The following is a 19,465-nucleotide window of genomic DNA, read 5'->3' on the forward strand; positions in this document are numbered from 1 at the left end:
TCACATGTCTACATTAGAAACGGAGCGTTTACAAGACGATACGTTTTCAAACGTGTCCACTTTTGAAATCGTTTGGAAAGCCTCCGTTTTCGTCGGCGTTTTCGGACATTTTAGTATGGAAGATAGGCAAAAACGCGTCAAAATATATGCGTTTTCAAGCGAAAACGCATTAGTGTGGATGGGGCCTTAGGTTTAAGAACCATTTCAGGTGTTACATAATCAGGTTGAAACTCGGTCAAGTTTCAGTCGCAGTTCTCTAACCGCCAACCGGTTAGCTCAGTTGATTGAGCATCGGACTACCGTGCGGGAGGTCGTGGGTTCAAACCCCAGCTGGAGCAACACTTAGGGTCTTAAATAACGGAGGAGAAAGTGCTGCCTTTGTAGTGACATCTGCAAATGGTGAGACGGTCTAACCCGTCTCGCAACACTTAAATGTTCATAACCCTGTGAGACGTTAAAGAACCCACACACTAAGAAAGTAGGGCACGGAGTTCCCGGTGTGCTGCGATTAGTACTCTGGCAGGCCTTTATAGGAGAGGTTAATGTTTCAAGAGATGCATTTTGTTGTTTGCTTTTTTCGTTTTTTCAGCGTGGTCGACTCACTGCCAGTAGTATGCAGCAATATTTTCATTTAATTTAAAAGGTGCAGCAGTACTTAACAAAATAGAAGGTTAAACCATGAATTAAGCAGTTAAAGGGCTGACTTATTAAACAACTTTCTTATCTCGAATTTTAGGTTAATTTTTCCTTTTGTGCTCAAAAATTCAGACACTTTTGAGCAAAGCGAAAAATTGACCTAAAATTCCGCACGAGACGGTTAACAAAATAGAGTATGTATGTATGTATGTATGTATGTATGTATGTATGTATGTATGTATGTATGTATGTATGTATGTATGTATGTATGTATGTATGTATGTATGTATGTATGTATGTATGTATGTATGTATGTATGTATGTATGTATGTATGTATGTATGTATGTATGTATGTATGTATGTATGTATGTATGTATGTATGTATGTATGTATGTATGTATGTATGTATGTATGTATGTATGTATGTATGTATGTATGTATGTATGTATGTATGTATGTATGTATGTATGTATGTATGTATGTATGTATGTATGTATGTATGTATGTATGTATGTATGTATGTATGTATGTATGTATGTATGTATGTATGTATGTATGTATGTATGTATGTATGTATGTATGTATGTATGTATGTATGTATGTATGTATGTATGTATGTATGTATGTATGTATGTATGTATGTATGTATGTATGTATGTATGTATGTATGTATGTATGTATGTATGTATGTATGTATGTATGTATGTATGTATGTATGTATGTATGTATGTATGTATGTATGTATGTATGTATGTATGTATGTATGTATGTATGTATGTATGTATGTATGTATGTATGTATGTATGTATGTATGTATGTATGTATGTATGTATGTATGTATGTATGTATGTATGTATGTATGTATGTATGTATGTATGTATGTATGTATGTATGTATGTATGTATGTATGTATGTATGTATGTATGTATGTATGTATGTATGTATGTATGTATGTATGTATGTATGTATGTATGTATGTATGTATGTATGTATGTATGTATGTATGTATGTATGTATGTATGTATGTATGTATGTATGTATGTATGTATGTATGTATGTATGTATGTATGTATGTATGTATGTATGTATGTATGTATGTATGTATGTATGTATGTATGTATGTATGTATGTATGTATGTATGTATGTATGTATGTATGTATGTATGTATGTATGTATGTATGTATGTATGTATGTATGTATGTATGTATGTATGTATGTATGTATGTATGTATGTATGTATGTATGTATGTATGTATGTATGTATGTATGTATGTATGTATGTATGTATGTATGTATGTATGTATGTATGTATGTATGTATGTATGTATGTATGTATGTATGTATGTATGTATGTATGTATGTATGTATGTATGTATGTATGTATGTATGTATGTATGTATGTATGTATGTATGTATGTATGTATGTATGTATGTATGTATGTATGTATGTAAACGTTGAAACTACAGGGACCTAGGATTGCGCATGTGTTAACCATCCTCCATCTTGGATACATGCTCCGATTTGGACTGGAACCGATTTTCACATGTCTACATTAGAAACGGAGCGTTTACAAGACGATACGTTTTCAAACGTGTCCACTTTTGAAATCGTTTGGAAAGCCTCCGTTTTCGTCGGCGTTTTCGGACATTTTAGTATGGAAGATAGGCAAAAACGCGTCAAAATATATGCGTTTTCAAGCGAAAACGCATTAGTGTGGATGGGGCCTTAGGTTTAAGAACCATTTCAGGTGTTACATAATCAGGTTGAAACTCGGTCAAGTTTCAGTCGCAGTTCTCTAACCGCCAACCGGTTAGCTCAGTTGATTGAGCATCGGACTACCGTGCGGGAGGTCGTGGGTTCAAACCCCAGCTGGAGCAACACTTAGGGTCTTAAATAACGGAGGAGAAAGTGCTGCCTTTGTAGTGACATCTGCAAATGGTGAGACGGTCTAACCCGTCTCGCAACACTTAAATGTTCATAACCCTGTGAGACGTTAAAGAACCCACACACTAAGAAAGTAGGGCACGGAGTTCCCGGTGTGCTGGTCTGGTCTTTGTGCTGTTTCATGATTTCATAGGTTGGGTGGGTAGGATGAGGTCGCTAATGGACATCTGCTGATGTAAAACCGCATTTGAATATACAGCTATTTCAATTAACGCTGTCGGAAGACACCTCAAGATTCTGCGGATTTTTTTATGAATAAGTTCATCAAAATCAGCTGTCTCGTCCATCCAGTGAAGATATACGATGGCAAGCCATTTGGATGAAAGAAATGTTAGGATATCAAGTGGATGAGAAGGCAGCCTCTTTGAAGATGTCTTTAAGCTTTCATTCGACAACGTTAATTGAAATAGCTGTATATATGAATAGAAAATGCGGTATATAAATGCATTACCATTACCATTACCCTTACCATTGCGTGAATTTTATTTTGTTTTTCCTGGTCTATTTTACTGCTATTCTCGTGCAATGAATATTTATGCGCTTGTGTCCACTCACGGGTTTAGATATGGTTCTTACAAGGGGGCTTTACAACCTACAACTTGCTTGAACACCAAAACGAATTATTATTCTAATGTTTGGAGGAACGAGTCGGGTGTTATTGTGTCTGAGTTTCCTAAGAAACTAGGAGTTGGATCGAGCATACAACTATAATCAGGGAATGTTGTGTACTCTTCCCAATTCTCAAGTTCTTCATCATTCATCGACTCAAAATCACGAGTTGGGACTGGTTAAGACATTGCCCAACTGTAAAGATTGTTTGCATCGAGATAAGGAAGGGGGTACTTTGTGCGATGAATCAAAGATGCTCATGCATGGATTGGTCGCCTTCGTGTATCGTTTCAATTGTGATCATAGACACGCCTCCTCAACGTCCCGTTTTAAGCATGAGCAACGGGTGAGGAGTTCCAACTCCCAACCAGTCTTTTTTAGACTAGCGTCCCAAGCCAGTCCTGGAGAGGAATAGTTTAATAGGCGGGTTGAGTTTGACACACCTCTCTGAAGTTTTCAAAAGTCTGTCAATTGTAAAACATCAGATTTTAGGTATAAGTTGTCATAATCCCTCGTGTTTTCACAATGAAAAGTTTTTCAAACATAATGAGCATCAGCTTGTAATCCTCGTCTGAGATCTGAAGACTGTTTAGAATGGAGTAGAAAGATTCTTTTAATTCGAGTTGTGTCTCTTGAAATTTTTCTAGTGAGTTGACGTAATCATAGCGAAAAACTCCTTTACGTTATTTAAATCATCGTTTAAGATGGCCGAACACAGTTTTCCAGTATACAGGTGTTAGTAAACATTATTTGAAAACTACGTACTTCTGGACCTCAACTCTAATTTTTCAGTTGTCGACTGCTTCATCTTTACCGTATGAATCAACGATGATTTTTTTGAGAAAATGAGATGTAATTTTCTTCAGTCATTGTATAGTATACAATTTATCTTCTCTTCTTTCATTTTATCCTATGGACCGCCGTTACCACCAAAAAGACATGAATTTCAAACGATACAGATAAGAAAGAGATAGTTCAAGTAGTTTCAAGTGTCCAACGTACTGCAAACCATAAACGCCAAAATCCTACAGACAGCATTGTAGGTCGTTAGAAATTTAATTGCCTTGACTATGGTCTGTCGGATTATGCTCGTAAAATAGAGTATTATGCTTTCGGGCGTCACCCGTGAAAGCAGGGTATTATGCTCAAAATTATGTTCGGTTGGAGGTATAATGCTCAAATTATACCGGACTAAAATGACACTTCCACCCCACCCCCCATAGGACCGTACCTATTATTAAACATTTCTAGTCTTCCTAGATTATCTGATTCTGCCATGATGCAAATCCTCGAACACTGGACAGGCTTGGAAGCCTGGCATAAAGAGGTAACCAGGTCTTCGATTATACCAAAATGCACTGGGTACGAGTTTAAGGTATGTTGCGCCGCAAAATGTAACAATTAACGCAAAATGTAACATTAACGCGAAATGTAACAACTTTTGACGCAAAATGTGATATTAACCCGAGCTGTAACAACTTCTTACGCAAAATGTAACAAATCCTTTAGCGCGAATTGTAACAACTTTTTAACGCAAAATGTAACAACTTCTTTAACGCGAAATGTAACAACCCAAAATGAAACAACTCTGGCCTTGATATATAAAGAAGGAGATTTAGACATATTAGCCTTCTTGTCAAGCTAAACATCTACTGAAAAGCAAATTATACAAACCTACTGGTCACAAGTCCCGTTGAGAGAGCTTTTGGAGCAGTATTTAGCAAAACGGGAGGCGGTCGCTTACGAGAAGTGGCCGCTAGGAAAGAGTTAACTGTATTAAATAGAATCATCCGGTTTAGAAAGGTCGACGTTTTCTCTTGAATTAAAATGTTAAGCTAAGAAATCGTTTAATGAAAAGAGGAGAAAATCATTCAAGAGCGCATAGAATAAAGATCGTAGAGTGGTAGGACAACTCTCTTACCCTTGTTAAATGGCTGATTCAATTTGAATTTTAGCTTTTCTTTACTGTAACTTTGACTCTCTATGTGTTCTTTGATTAATGATGGAGAAAAGCAACAGTGTATTGTAAGTAAATGCAAGTGTAAGTAGGTAGTAGGAGTCGTTTAAGTAACCATACATTCTTCAGGTACCAGTGATAAAGCTTTCGATTGAAACTCCTCCTGTATGTATGTAGTGTTGGTGGCAAGGTAAACACCACGTTTACGCCCTTACCACTTAATCTGACAACCGCTTCCGCTTAACTTGTCCTCTCCCAAATTCTGAAAACTTGGGAATATTGTGACCCTTCGCTCCTCTTTCCCACTTTACCTCTGGTATTGATAGTAATATAAACAGCACTTTATTAATTTGGGAATCCAAAAGTCCATACTTCATAAGGTTTAGACAACCGAGGGTTAATAGCTAAAGCTGTACTGAAGGTTGGTATGACCAAGTTTAGCCACCCACACACAGTGGATAGTGATGTGCCTTAAGCTTTACTTACAATAATCCATCAAAAAGATTGTTTCGTTTTGCGTTGTTACATTTCGCGTTAAAGAAGTTGTTGCATTTTGCGTTAAAAAGTTGTTACAATTCGCGTTAAAGAAATTGTTACATTTTGCGTTAGAAGTTGTTACAATTCGGGTTAATATTACATTTTGCGTGAAAAGTTGTTACATTTCGCGTTAATGTTACATTTTGCGTTAATTGTTACATTTTGCGGCGTAACAAGGTATCCGGTTCCTAAAATATTCCCGTTTTTATCAACTTTGTACATTCTAGCTGGAGTTGCTGGCAAAATTTGCATACACTTTTCACAGTTTTCAGAAACAACAGCATTATGCTGCAAAATACATTAGTATTATGCCAACATTATGCCTGATGCTCCAGATATAGTATTATGCGCAAAATTATGCTGGTATAATCCGACAGACCCTATCCCTGAATAAAGTTCACTGAATCTAGTTAAAGACAACAACACTGAACAACAGCAGACGAAAAAAATTGCCGGCAGAAACATCGACGTCACCCCAGGCTAAACACTTTGATTACTTAGCGATATGTGAAAGAGAAATACCGATTCTAACTGAATAAAACATGATTGTTCAAGACTTACTGAGACCTTTAAGTTGTTTTGCTGTCAGAGGAGAACTTTCTAGCGGGCCACATGGTTCGATTCGCTCCCCAGCAAAGTCACAACTGATGATCGACCGCGCGCTTATTTCTCATCGCAAAGAAGGCCTGAAACACTGTTTCTTCTATATAGGTTAAGAACCCTACGTCTTTTCGGTAGCTGTCTTTCAATTCCTTCCTTCCTGTTCATTTCGTTTCGGCCTGATCTCAGAAACTATATACTGATATCGCAATGCATTATGGGATAGCTTTGACAATTTTGCGCGGGGAACGCCATACCTCGAATTCATTCAAAAATATTAGAAGTCTAAAATCACCTCTTCATTTCCAAACTGCGACCACCGCACGCTTTCCCAAATGAGCCACAACTCACGTTACTACCACTTTGAGATTGATACCGTCCGCTTTTAGAGAAGAGGTAATAATAGACTTCCGTCTGGCTCGGCTTGCCTCCGATTGTAAACTGTCACCTCGAGCGCTGAAAAAAGCACTATTTATCAGTCGAAAAGCAAAACATGACTCGCTTCTTTGAGGGATGCTAGTGATTTGCAGATTTTCAGGCTTAATGATGCCCTTCCATCACCAGACGGCCAAAAATATTTCAAGCAAAAAAGAAAACCGAAATACGCTCGCTTGACTTTCTCGCTTCTCCGAAATGTCGGTTTTGTCTTCGTCACTTGGTCATATGGTTGAACGAATTCGTTTCAGGGCTAACGCGGTCATCAGCGAAAGCCAACACGGTTTTCAGCTTAAAGTCAATGTGATCATCCTGTTACTAAAATGTAGTTACTGTATTTCACATGCCATACTTAAAACAAAAAATGTTCATGTTTTAATCTCGCTACTTTTTATTCTGAAATAATAAAGCAGCTGACAAAAGAAACCTCTGGACACTTAATAGCGTTGGCCTGCGGGTCTCTCGTGCCAGCCAGGGATGAATCTCGCGCTCAGTCCGATAACTTGTCCCACGACAAGACAGTGAGGGAGGGAAAAGACGGCGCCTAGACCATATGAGACAGATCCCTTTCGTACTAGCACTCACATCCACTGACTTAAACTGAGATTCATCCACATATAAATATGAACTGGTGTCTTCCATGTCTTCCAGGTGTCTTGAGGTTTGAGCATGCGTACGTGCTAAAACTCATATAACGAAGTTTGGGAGGTACCGCTAATGGACCTCTTTTACCTTATTTAATTCTTACAATTTTTGTTGCCGTTTTCCCGAAAACGCGGATTGCTCCTTCGATGGATTGTTGAAAAAAGCCTCAGTATACGATGGTTAAAAATTGTTCTTTGTCATCCGACCATTCTAAAAATGTGAGTCCGAAAAAAATAGAAAAGGCTAGGGGGAAAAACACACTGTGATTTAGCCACTGTTCAACATCTGCCACATATAAGTAAAATGAGACGCAAGTGCTAAATTCAAACTCATATGGATAACGAATAGTAAATGTTTCGCCTAGCAGCTTTTCTGTTTTCTGTTTGTAGGCAGAAATATTATCATCAGTTAGTAGATGAACTTGCGGTTTGTTCGAGTACGCAGGGGCGTAGCCAGGATTTCTAGGAGGGGGGGTTCCAAATTGGTTCCAACGAAAACGGTTGCTCTAAAATCCTTTCATTACGTACGTACAAGACTTTGGCGTTTACGCTACGCAAACAGAAGACGCCTTGGTTGCCGTTGAGCGAACGTGTTTATCACTTCCTCAATATTTATGTCTCGGTGGTAATTGATGTTCATCAACGCCAGCCCAGACTCTCGCTCGGTTGACATGGTCGACCTCAGGTATGTTTTTAACCTTCGTAGTTTACCGAATGAGCGCTTACATTCAGGTGACGTTATCGGCAACGTGCACAAAATGGGGATTAAGGTGTGGATGTTAGGAAAGAACTCTCGATCGCATGCTGCGAGTGTCTGAACTGCACTGGTGGGAAGGTCGGCATCCTCAGTGCTGCACCACTTTCTCTTCCATTGCAGGAGCTCAACATCAACGACATGAGGAGAAGGAAGGTCGTTCTCATAAAACTCCAGCGCTGCTTCAATGTCAGGATTTCTGTCTCCGATGGCTACCAGCTCAGGAAGAAGATTGAAGAGGCTGGACAAGACAGCATCATTAGTAGGATTGAAGTATGTTTTCAGCTCTGATTGTAGATGGTCTAGAAGGGGAATTGCAACTGCCCTCTTATAGTAATCAGATGGTGTCTCGGCTGGTACATTGTCGGGATGCTGCTGGTGATTGGTCTTGCGCGGGATGGAAGGCACAACACCTACATTTTCCGCGGCAGTGACCGCCAGATCGAACCACTCGGTCCAGATGTCTTTGATGTTGTCTCGGATGTCCTGGAGATCGTCCGTGACATTATTACTGTTAGTGTACGCCTCGTAGACATTTAGATCTCTCTTCTGAAGTTTTACTCAGGGGTTTCAGGACGGAAAGGCATTTCATTGCCGTCAACAAGGTGATTATAAAAGAAAAACTTGAAATGGCGTTCGCAAGTCCACTCGCTTTATTCTTGGTGTCTCTGTCTCAGCTCCATGTGGCCAGCAAATAGACGTTCATTTGCCATTACCTCAACCGCTCGCATGATACACTGTAAAAGATAGGAGAGGGGGGTTCCTTGACGCGAGAGGGGGGGGGGGGGTCCGGAAACTCTGGAACCCTCCCCTGGCTACGCCCCTGGTACGAAACTAAGATAAAAGAACACAATAGCTTTAAGCTACACTCTAAAATAGGTCAAAGGTCTTAAAGTCTTCCAGCCAAGCGAATAGTTGGAGAAGCACTTGTTTTAATTCGCGTGTCCATGAATCGCGCTTTACGAGCTACAGATTACTGAATCTTGTGTTCGGGTGCGTAAACGTTACAAGTCTCGGCAAGCGGAAACAAAACAAAACAAAAAACTGAAAAATAACGTTAAGAATCAAGAGGCATACTAAGTATGTCTTAATCTTTTCTAAACGTCGGCCGTCACTACAAGATAATTAGTAAAGCGAATGTGGCTGCTTTTGTTTGTAGTATTTTCACAAAGACTTACTGTATTAGTGTAATTTCCAAAGCGTTAAACGGAGTCAACTCTTCTGAACGGTTCCGTTTAAACGTTTTCTTTCAAGCGTCAAACGGACAAACGGATACTTGTTTGCTAATTGCAGCATTACAAACGGTTTGAAACGTCCATTAATTTAAGATCGACTGAATTTCTACCATCTCGGCTGGAACTTTCGATTAGCAATCTTGAAACTTCGCTATTCTCTCTATTCGCCGGCTTTTCGAAGAATAGCAGGAATTTTCGTTTTGACTGAGACAATTCATGCGGTTACGGTGGTTGCTGATAATTTTTCCCGCTTCTGCTTCGGCCCAACAGCTCTGCTTCATGAGTACAGCTTCGTTCCGCGTTTTGTTTTTCTCATAATGATTACAGATTACAAAATCGACGTACAACAAACACCGCAGACATCCAACAAAATGGTGAAGGCGTTGATTACCCGTGGAACGCGAGTACGTGCAAAACTGCGAAAATTTTTTTTTACAGGTGACCGGAAGAAAAAGTACCTTGCAAAATGTTTGGCTAATTTTCCATAAAGGCGTTATGGGACGGTACTTGTTTGTGTAGCGAGATATTTTTATTAAGTGCTGTTTTCTCAAACTTTACTTTTCGCCTGGAGGGGGCACATTCAAGAGTTACAACTCAACAACGACTTCGCCGATTTCAGTCTAATTTGGCGAGATTCTAGAAATATATATAATCTATTTTGTGGACGAAAACAATGAGGTCTTTCAGGTGTTTGACTTCTACAGCTATAAAGGAAATTCCTGAGGTGAACTTTGAAAATACACGGCCTCACGTGACTACAAAAACAGGCTCATGCATAAGTACCAGCGGTAGAGACCTTGGAAAGAGAAAGGCTTCATGTACGAGGAAAGGTGAACGCTCGGTTGATCCGTTGAAGATGAAACAAACTTTTCTTCCACGCGGCAAAGAGTGGATTTCTACAAACCAGATTGATAGTTTGTGGCTTTTTTTAAAAGCAGTAAGTAATGAAGGAAGAAGATAGAATTGATTTCCCCAATAATTTTTAGATTTTTACTTTTTAGAAAGTAAAAATCACTGTTATGTTGCTTTTATTGCTGTACCAGGTTGACTGGAGTGAGAGTTGGTTAATAGGAGTGATAGTTTTCCACGCTGCAACTTTGTTATGTATCGTCAGCACAAGAAGATACACAAATATTCAAGTGGTTCTGTTCTTATGTTTATGTAAGTAAAAATTATTATTGGTGTATGGAGTGAGATCAATGCACTGAACATTTGTTCAGGGGCCCTTTCATTTGGCGTTAGCAATGTCGGAAGAAAAAAATAAAAAATAAATGAAAACACGGCTAAATTACAGAATACAGGGCCAGCGACTATCAGTTATACTTTACTGTGGAAATTACTTGTAATATTTTTGCTTGGATTGAGGGCCAATATGATAGTTTTAAGAACAAAAATTTCCCAGGCAACTATCAGATCAATAGTTTCTTGAGGCACTGAAACAATCTATTGTTTTTACTGTTCACTGACAACTTTTCTTTTTGGAACAAAAGTCAATGAAACTGGCATTCTAAATTAAAAAATAAAATGAATTTACAATGAGCAATGAATTTAGCAACCCTCAGGTTTGTTAATTTATTCAAAAAATAAATGCAATATTTGGGTTATATATGTTGTTCATTTGTGTTTTTTATTTTTTAAATTTATTTAAATTTAAGGAAACCAATTAGTCATGGAGAAAATTTACTTGGACATAATCGCTATAGGAAGGGTCAGCACATGCTGCTCATTCAAATCAAGTAAAGATTTAAAGGCATGGCACCACTTTTGTGGGTAACAAATTTGAACTTCTATCTTAACATTAATGAAGGTGATTATTTGGAACAAATGCTTTGTATTTGAGACACCCATCCACTCTAGAACTAAAAATGTGTTGTCTTGGGAAGATTTGGGATCTGCAGTCAGTTAATAATAAATATTGGTCCCTGTTCTAAATGCTTTCATGAAGGCCATTATGAATGCTGTGTCAAGGGCTGGTGATCTTACAAGGAAATAAAAGCAACAGGAAAGAAATATTAATACTGCAAAAAATTCTTTGAGCTGTAGCCACTGAATTTATGTATCAGACTTGGTGTTATGTAGTAATACTGAGTCTGATGCTGTGAAAATTGAGGTACTTAAATTTGGCTTTTTTGGTCTTGCATCTTACTACCAGGTAATTAGGAAATTGTCCATGATAATAATATTTGCTTCTATTTTAGTGGGTCTGGCGATTGCCTCTGAACAACTTAATACCCTGGGTGCAAAATATTGGAGGTAAGTATTCATTAATTCATAATATACTGTGTCAGGTTGGCTTCTTTACCTCATTTGCTTTAAAGATGTTTGACTGTATCATTAAAGTTAACTATAAATACTGGGATGATATTTACTTCTCATTTTTTTCTGTAAGTTAATACAGTCAAACCTCTGCTAACAGACACCTCCCATAGGCGGACACCTTCTCATCAGCGTTCTCAGCCACATACAAACACTACATTTTTAACCTCCTGTAAGTGGACACCTCTCTTAAGCAGACACTTTTTCTGGTCCCATGGGTGTCAGCTTACAAGAAGTTTGACTGTATAAATCCTTAGAAATGAAAAAAGACTGGGTTACTTTGTAAAATATTATCTCCTTGAACCCTTTCAGTTTTCTTGCTGTTATGTCTGAAATCACCAAATGCCACAATTATCCACCATTCTAATCTAAATAATGAATACTTGACAGTTTTTGCACAACTTATATAAATATTTCTAATTTTGAGAATACATATATCTTTCATTTATTATTGTGGATTGATATTTGTTTCAAACTTCCTACTTTATTTGAGATACTGAAGACATTTAATTAAGCTTCCAATTGAGGGGGTGTATCGAATAAGGCCCTAAAGCGACTTTTGATGTCAGGTCAAATTTTTGTTCAGTTCATAAATGAAGTCAAGGCAATTTTGAAGGAGAGTCTAGCAATTTAGTCACTCAGGGCTTTCTTCCAGACACCTCTTCAATTTTATTTGAAAAATTGACTTTTAATTTGGACAACTGCTGCAGATGCATATGGCAAGTGAGGTCTTGGCTGATAGGTTTCTTGTAAGATGCTAGCTACACTGTGTAACAAAGAGAATCATGCCAAAATGAATTAATCGATGAGCTAGAAATAAAAATGCTGACATTGAACATGCTGACTTGGGCTTATACATGTAGCAGCAAGTGTTTGTAGGTGGCATAATGTTTTAACTGGGCTGTTGAAATCTGTTAAGGTCATTAGTTTATCAGTTTCATTACTGTCAGATGTCACCCTCATAAAATAAAGTCTTACTTACTATTCCCCTGTTTTGCAGCGTGCAACTTTACTGTGCACAATGGCAAAATAAAATTTTTATCTTCATTTGTAGCTAACTTCTGAATATTACTCAATCTTACTTGCATCTAGCAACAAAATTCTTAATTTGCATTTTGCGTGGAATTAAAGGTGTTTTTTGTAACACTCACCCCAGTCCCTCTCTGAAGAAACCATTTTGAAGCTTGGTTGGCCACTGATTTGTGAAATATCTGAAAAAAAAACCAAAACAAAAAACAATATGGTTGCAGAAACACATTAGCTAAGATGCTGTTCCCTAATCCTACTTAGAATTAAAAATCAAAAGCAGTAAAGAACATACACAATTTACTAACGATGTTTATTTTACTAGTAGATTATAATTTCTTTATTTCAGCACATTTGCAAGGGAGCAGTATTTTGACTCACAGGGTCTGTTTATTACTGTGGTGTATTCAGGTCCAATACTCTTCAACTGCTTCATCATGACTGTAAGCAACAAATTTCTATAATTTTCTGTTCAATGAGTCAATACTGGTCATGTCGAAGTTGCTTTAAACCTTGTTCTTAAAGCATTGGGACTTCATGCATAGCTTTTCATTCGAAAATTAATAATTTGCTGGCATATATGATTAACATTTTTTTTTGTAACAGAAACTAGGCACAAAGCCTCGCTTTGATTAGTAATTTCATTTAAAGCAATTTGCAAATGGCTGATTGACCTGAAATCATTCATTTTCTTAAAGTATTTTACTGTTTTCATCAAACAGTGAAATCTATATTATTTTCCACAGTGCTTTAGTAGCTTTATACAGTAAAGCTTACCAAACACTTCATTGTTATGCTCCAAAGAACTCAATAACTAGACAAACACAGCTATTATTGTCCTAAAATTTGAGCTTTGTAGTGGTGTGAATTTTTAAATTTGTTATAGGGTGGAGTTTCTTTGATGTGAGTTAATGAGAGCTAATTGGGTGGATGGCCCAAGGGTATACATATTTTCAGTTATGAGTGTCTAGAAATTTGATTGAACATGTGATAAAATACATGCATTCACATACAATCATGATAAACGGGGAATATTCACAATATAAAATCATTCAAGGATTTTAGGTGAGAGAGGTGTAAATGACTTCTTTTGTGGTAAAATTGAAAATATTGATCCAAGTATAAGCCCTATCTTGGCACAGAGGCTGGTTGAAACTTAGTTGCGTACTTAATGTTTTGAGCAAGATGCTAAATAAATAAAAAATAGCTTAATTATTACTTTTTAACTGAACTTAGTCAATGGAAGCATTGGTAGTTGCAAACATAAGAAATCAGTCAAGGCTTTGATCCAGATATGTAACTCTTTTGTGAACGTCCCTTTCATTTTCTTTTTTTTTTAATATTTTGCTTAAACATTAAATACACAAGTAAATTTCTTACATGACAATGTTCAACCTCAGTGTACCCTGCTAGCAGAACATTTCTTTTCTGGCAAGTCTTTTAGCATGTACAAATTTTTAACCACTTTGTTTCCAACTCTTTTCTGAAACGTTTTAAATCCATTATGCTCAGAAATAACATTATTAACTCCTATTCGTTGTTGTAATTTTTAGGTTTTGTGGTTGTGGACAGCAGGAAAAATGCTAATTGTTGTAAAGAGAGGGCAGCTGAGAGAAAAGAGAAAAAAGGAAGCTGAAGATAAAAAAGTGAACTAAGCTGAACCTTGCTTAGATAAATATGTTCTGAACAACTTAACTTAAGGAATCGTATTGTAAATCCTATCAAGTTATACAAACAATGTACAGAGAAGATTGCCAAAAGTATCTCAAGATTATTTAGTAGAAGCAACTCAGGTACAGATTTGTGAAAATGGATTTTTCTACTTATTTGACTGACCAGGGAAATTGAACTTCAGCGACAGTGGTGGAAATATTAACTCAAGGGACGACTCAAGTGTGTAGAAAAAAGCTCATCACAACTACTAACACTACACAGTGTCCAGGGAACTGAAACTTGTCAACATGAAAGGAAAACTGTAAATGATTTGAACCCAGGAGTCATGTCATAAGTACATAAATTGTGATCATCCGGGTGAGTGTAGTCCTGAGAAGGACTGTTTGCACCTGTTTGGGGTGACTTTGACTGACGTTTCGGCAACCTAGTAAAATTTCTATTGTTTGTCTGTTTCGTTGATGTTGTCAGCAAAGCAGACAATCAATAGACATTTAACTAACAAAAGACTCACAGACTTTTGATTAACAAAAGACGGATCGAAACGCACCAATCACTTTTTACCATCTTCACAGCCAGTAACATCACGGCAAACAAACAATAACATCTCGACTTCGTTGACCAATCAGGTTAACAACCAGAGACAAATATATGATCTACTGACGTTCCACAATTCACTTGACTCTGAAGATCACTTCCGCTCAGGTTGTTGAAACGTCAGTCAAGGTCACCTCAAACAGTCCTTCTCAGGACTACACTCGCCCGGATGATCATAACTTCCTTACTTATGAGAGGAAGGGCGAACTTTCACCAGCATGTGTTTATTGTAACTCCATTAGCAAAATAAACATAACATAAGTTAGATTGTATAAAGACGTCAACTGTCAGCAGGCTTATATATTTTACAGAGGTTCTTTGTTTGTACAAGATTGCTTTGTATGAAAGTACAATGTGGCATAGTACAGCTCATGCTAAAATAAAAGAGCTGCTCTTGAAACACTTAAATGTACGTGGTTCAGAACTAGGCTCAAGACTTTTCAGCAGACGGTAAACTGTTGCACGAGCCTCTACATGGATAATCCCTTCATAAGAGTTACCCATCAGAGAAACATTTAGAGTTGGAGGAATTGTTTTAATTAAATTAGAAAAGAAAGAATGTAGGAAGAGGGTATTCTGGAGCAGTACTCAGGGATAGAGAAATCTGAATACCAGGTTCATGTATAGACGTAGGATTTTATTGAACTGATTATGACGGAATGTGTCCCACCAACACATTTTATCAGTAGGAACTGAAATAGATACATGTTGATAGACACTTTTATAATTCAGATAAATACATGTAAGCAGCCAGAGGCTGAATTGGATATCGTTAAAAGTGCAAAGATCACCAAGGCAAGAAAAAAATATGGCCCGAGTATAAGCTGATAACAGCTTCTTGTTCACATTAGGATTAGTGGTTTGTGATTGTCCTTGTGTCAGATTACTTTTTTTTATTATATTTGGAGGTCAAGAAAGGGCCCACTGAGCTAGGCGGACAGTGAGTGATGTCCGAGAACTTCAGTCAGCCTGAAGGCGATAAAACTAAAGGCAGAAATCGCTCAAATCAAACGGTGAGCAAAATGTTACGTTTCACTACGCTATTCACCAAAGCTCATTTTAACGAAATTCGTGATCATCATCATCATCATCATCATCATCATTATTATTATTATTATATCTTGGTAAAAAAGAAATCGTAATACTCGCTAACTATTTTACGCAGAACACGACCAGCGCTTTTCTTCTACTCGAAAATGCCGTAAAATACACATGGGACTCTCCATGCATTTTTGTCCAACAAAATTACCCTCTTCATGAAATTTGGAATATCCTCCCAATTTTTTGGTGAGAATCACGGAAACGATTTGGAATTTTCCGAGTTTTCAAATCCTGCTGTATCGTAAATAGTTCATGTTTCCCTGACATTTTTCCGAAAATCTCTCCAGATTCGAGTGGGAATTTGCTGCGAAACAGGCCCTTGATCCTGCACCAGAGGGTTGCAATCCCTCCGGCGCGTAAATTGATTTATCGATGTTATACTTTCAAGGGGAACATGTTTAATAGGATTGGTTTAAAGGCTATGAATAGTACACAATACCCTTCGACATGAAAAGGGACATGAATGAAACGCTTCTTTCCCTGCGATGTCTTCGGCCGACTTGCCAGCCTTGCCAGTCAATGTGATCATCCCGTTACTAAAATGTAGTTACTGTCTTCCACATGGCATATTTAAGACAGAATGGCTGAAAAAGAGAGAGTGAGACAAAAAAAAATAATAATAAAAAGAAAAAAAAGCTGACAGCGGTACCTCTGGACACTGTACCTCTGGACACTGTACAGAGGTACCAGCGGTACCTCTGGACATGTAGGTGCACAACGAGATTTCGGCCCGCGGATCGCTTATGCCAGCCGGAGATGGTTGTCGTTGCTCAGTCCGATACCTTGTCCCACGACAAGCCAGTGAGGGAGGGAAAAGTCGGCCCCTAAACCATATGAGACAGATCCCTTTCGTACCAGCACTTCCACCTCTACTGACTTAAACTGAGATTCAGCCACATATGAACATGTAGTCATTTTGTCTTCCATGTGGTACGTCTCGAGGTTTGAGCATGCGCACGTGCTAAAACTCATATAACGACAGAAGGATGACCTGAAGTCTTGGAGGTACCGCTAATGGACTCCATTCTTACAGTTTTTATTGCCGTTTGCCCGAAAACGATTGCTCCTTCGATGTATTGTTGACAATGCCTCTGTATACGATGGTTAAAAATTGTTTTTTGCCATCCGACCCACCCTCTTACCCAGGGTCTTCGTTCCCCTTGACCAGCGGTCGGGAAACGAGCGCTCGTTTCGTCAAGCCTGCGCAGTAAGGAACGAAGACTCGAGTCCGAAGAACGGCATCTCACAAATCTAAGATTTAGATTACAAGGATGCGGGATTTAGTAGAGCAATATTTCGTTGTTTATTTCAGGGAATGATCAAAAATAGAAAAGGCTACGAAAAAAAACACACTTGTGATTTGAAATTACAATTGTGTTAGAACAATTGTTACAACTGCTGTTAATGGACACCTTTCTAACTTTCTAACAAGGGACCTACAGAACAATTGTAATTTCAAATCACTAGTGTATTTTTTTTTTCAGCAAACTTCTCTGGAGAGAGTAGTGAATTACAGGCACCGCACAACATAATCTAAGACTCACGAGGTACACTTGCTCTTCTAAGTCGCACTAGGAAATAAAGCCTCTTGGAGGCTTTCTTGATTACGTCACCGGCAGCTTGTTCCTTGTGGTTAATCTCGTACCCCGATCTCGGGAATGCCGAGATCTGGGTACGAGATTACCTTGTGGTTATACCGATTCATTTTGTACTATCCATTGTCTCAAGCTCGTTGTCATTCAACAGGGGAAAGCTTGCTTACTCTTAGAAAATTAAAATGCATGCGCAAGTCTTGACCATTTTACAACGTCAGCAATGCGTTGGGCATTACTACAAACCCCTCCTTTTGCAAGTATTTCTGAAGAAGTCGTATCGTCTACTCATTTTCCACAAAAAGGCATTACTAATACCCCTGGGGCCCATTTCTCGAAAGTCCCGGTGACTTACCGGGCCCGATAAGAATATTTTAAATGTTTTTTCACCCATTACACAGTGATAACAAACATGGTTCTTGGCCAATATTTTCGTAGAATTATGATTTTAAAATTTAGTATTGAAATATTCAAAGCTAACAAAAATTGACTTCTTCATTTATCATTTATCGGGCCTGGTAAGTTACCGGGACTTTCGAGAAACGGGCCCCTTTTCAGACTTGCTGTCTGTTCAGCGTCCTGCAAATGACGTTGTTCAGACTCTGGGTGCTGAAGGAGCAATCGTGGTCTTGTTCGTCAATTTAGCGCCTTTCATTTTGTTTACTGCATCAAAGGGAGGCATGAGGAAAAAGCGTGGCAACTGACAAAATCCTGTTCAGACCAGTGTTAATTCACAATCAAGTGAAGCAATGGATCAAACCTGCTGGCCTACAGTAATGAAAAAAAAAAAAAAAAACAAACAAACAAACAGCAACAAAACAAATAATTCAGCTTGATTTTGAAGTGACAAATGTGGCCTCTAGAGTATACTTGAGATACTTTATTTCATAACACGTAACAGTCATGAGATGCGTATTGAAACTACTATACAATCCATATAAAGAGAAGCTACTTGCAAAAATAAGAATTACATGCCGGCGGAATACACTTATTTATAACTATTTACTATGACTATTTACTATGATGTAACAAAACTGTTCTTCGCCCTGTTAGTTTTAAAGTTTACATTGAAGGTGCGGGCGTGCCTAAGGGCGAAGGTGACAATAAACTGACGGTAATAATTATGCAGACGGTGAGCCTTATCTTCCAAGGTAGCATTAAAAAGGGATTCACATTTATGGTGGTCTATCAAAGGTTGCATTTCTAAGGCGTTACAATAACTTAGACTGGGGCAAACAATAGAGCCCTCTTCTGAACACGTTCAAGATCGTTAATTGGCAACGAAGAATGAGACACAGACACGGCGTAGTCACAGGCCGATCCAATACAACTTGTACAGAATGTAATCAGGTATTTTGTAGAAATGTTCGCTCGCTTGAGCTGTAAAAGGAAGTAGTCTTTCTGATGATTTCTCTACAACCACAGACACATGCATGTTCCTCGTCCACGTCGCTTTTATATGGGAGTACCCCCCCCCCCCCCCCACCCTGAACATAGATCGCTAGTTATCGTGACACCGAGCAACTTAGCACACTCCACAACCGCAAGTTTATGTTCGTTAACCGTCAAAGGGGGCAGTCCAGGCTTGTTCATGGCAAAAGATATCTGTAGCCTTTGTCATGAACAAGCCTGAACTGCCCCCTTTGATGGTTAACGGACAAAAACTTGAGGTCATGGACTGCATAGAAATTTCCATGTACGGGGTCTCTCAATATCGGTACGTCTCAAAAGACCAAGAAATGCAGTATACAGTTGTATAATCCAAGAAAAAAAGAACACAGGAGACTAAGAACTACTGCACTACAAAA

The 19,465-nt window shown here is 38.2% G+C and overlaps 1 protein-coding gene across 1 annotated transcript; it reads left to right on the top strand.

Moving 5' to 3' along the window:
• Positions 1–10,132: 10,132 nt before the first annotated feature.
• On the top strand, positions 10,133–15,366 carry LOC146450426 (transmembrane protein 18-like). The gene is made up of 5 exons (XM_085100501.1): positions 10,133–10,291; positions 10,398–10,515; positions 11,553–11,607; positions 13,046–13,139; positions 14,250–15,366. The coding sequence occupies exons 1-5, from the start codon at positions 10,211–10,213 to the stop codon at positions 14,349–14,351; spliced, it is 450 nt and encodes a 149-aa protein (XP_084956627.1). The 5' UTR covers positions 10,133–10,210; the 3' UTR covers positions 14,352–15,366.
• The last annotated feature ends 4,099 nt before the right edge of the window (positions 15,367–19,465 follow it).

Source organism: Pavona decussata, unplaced genomic scaffold (genome assembly GCF_977016875.1).
Source record: "Pavona decussata unplaced genomic scaffold, jaPavDecu1.1 SCAFFOLD_468, whole genome shotgun sequence".
NCBI lineage: Eukaryota > Metazoa > Cnidaria > Anthozoa > Scleractinia > Agariciidae > Pavona > Pavona decussata.

Coding starts and splice junctions, on each gene's coding strand:
- LOC146450426 (XM_085100501.1), top strand. CDS start 10,211: ATGAAACAAACTTTTCTTCCACGCGGCAAAGAGTGGATTTCTACAAAC. Junction 10,516..11,552: donor GGTTCTGTTCTTATGTTTAT/GTAAGTAAAAAT, acceptor CTTCTATTTTAG/TGGGTCTGGCGATTGCCTCT. Junction 11,608..13,045: donor CTGGGTGCAAAATATTGGAG/GTAAGTATTCAT, acceptor TCTTTATTTCAG/CACATTTGCAAGGGAGCAGT.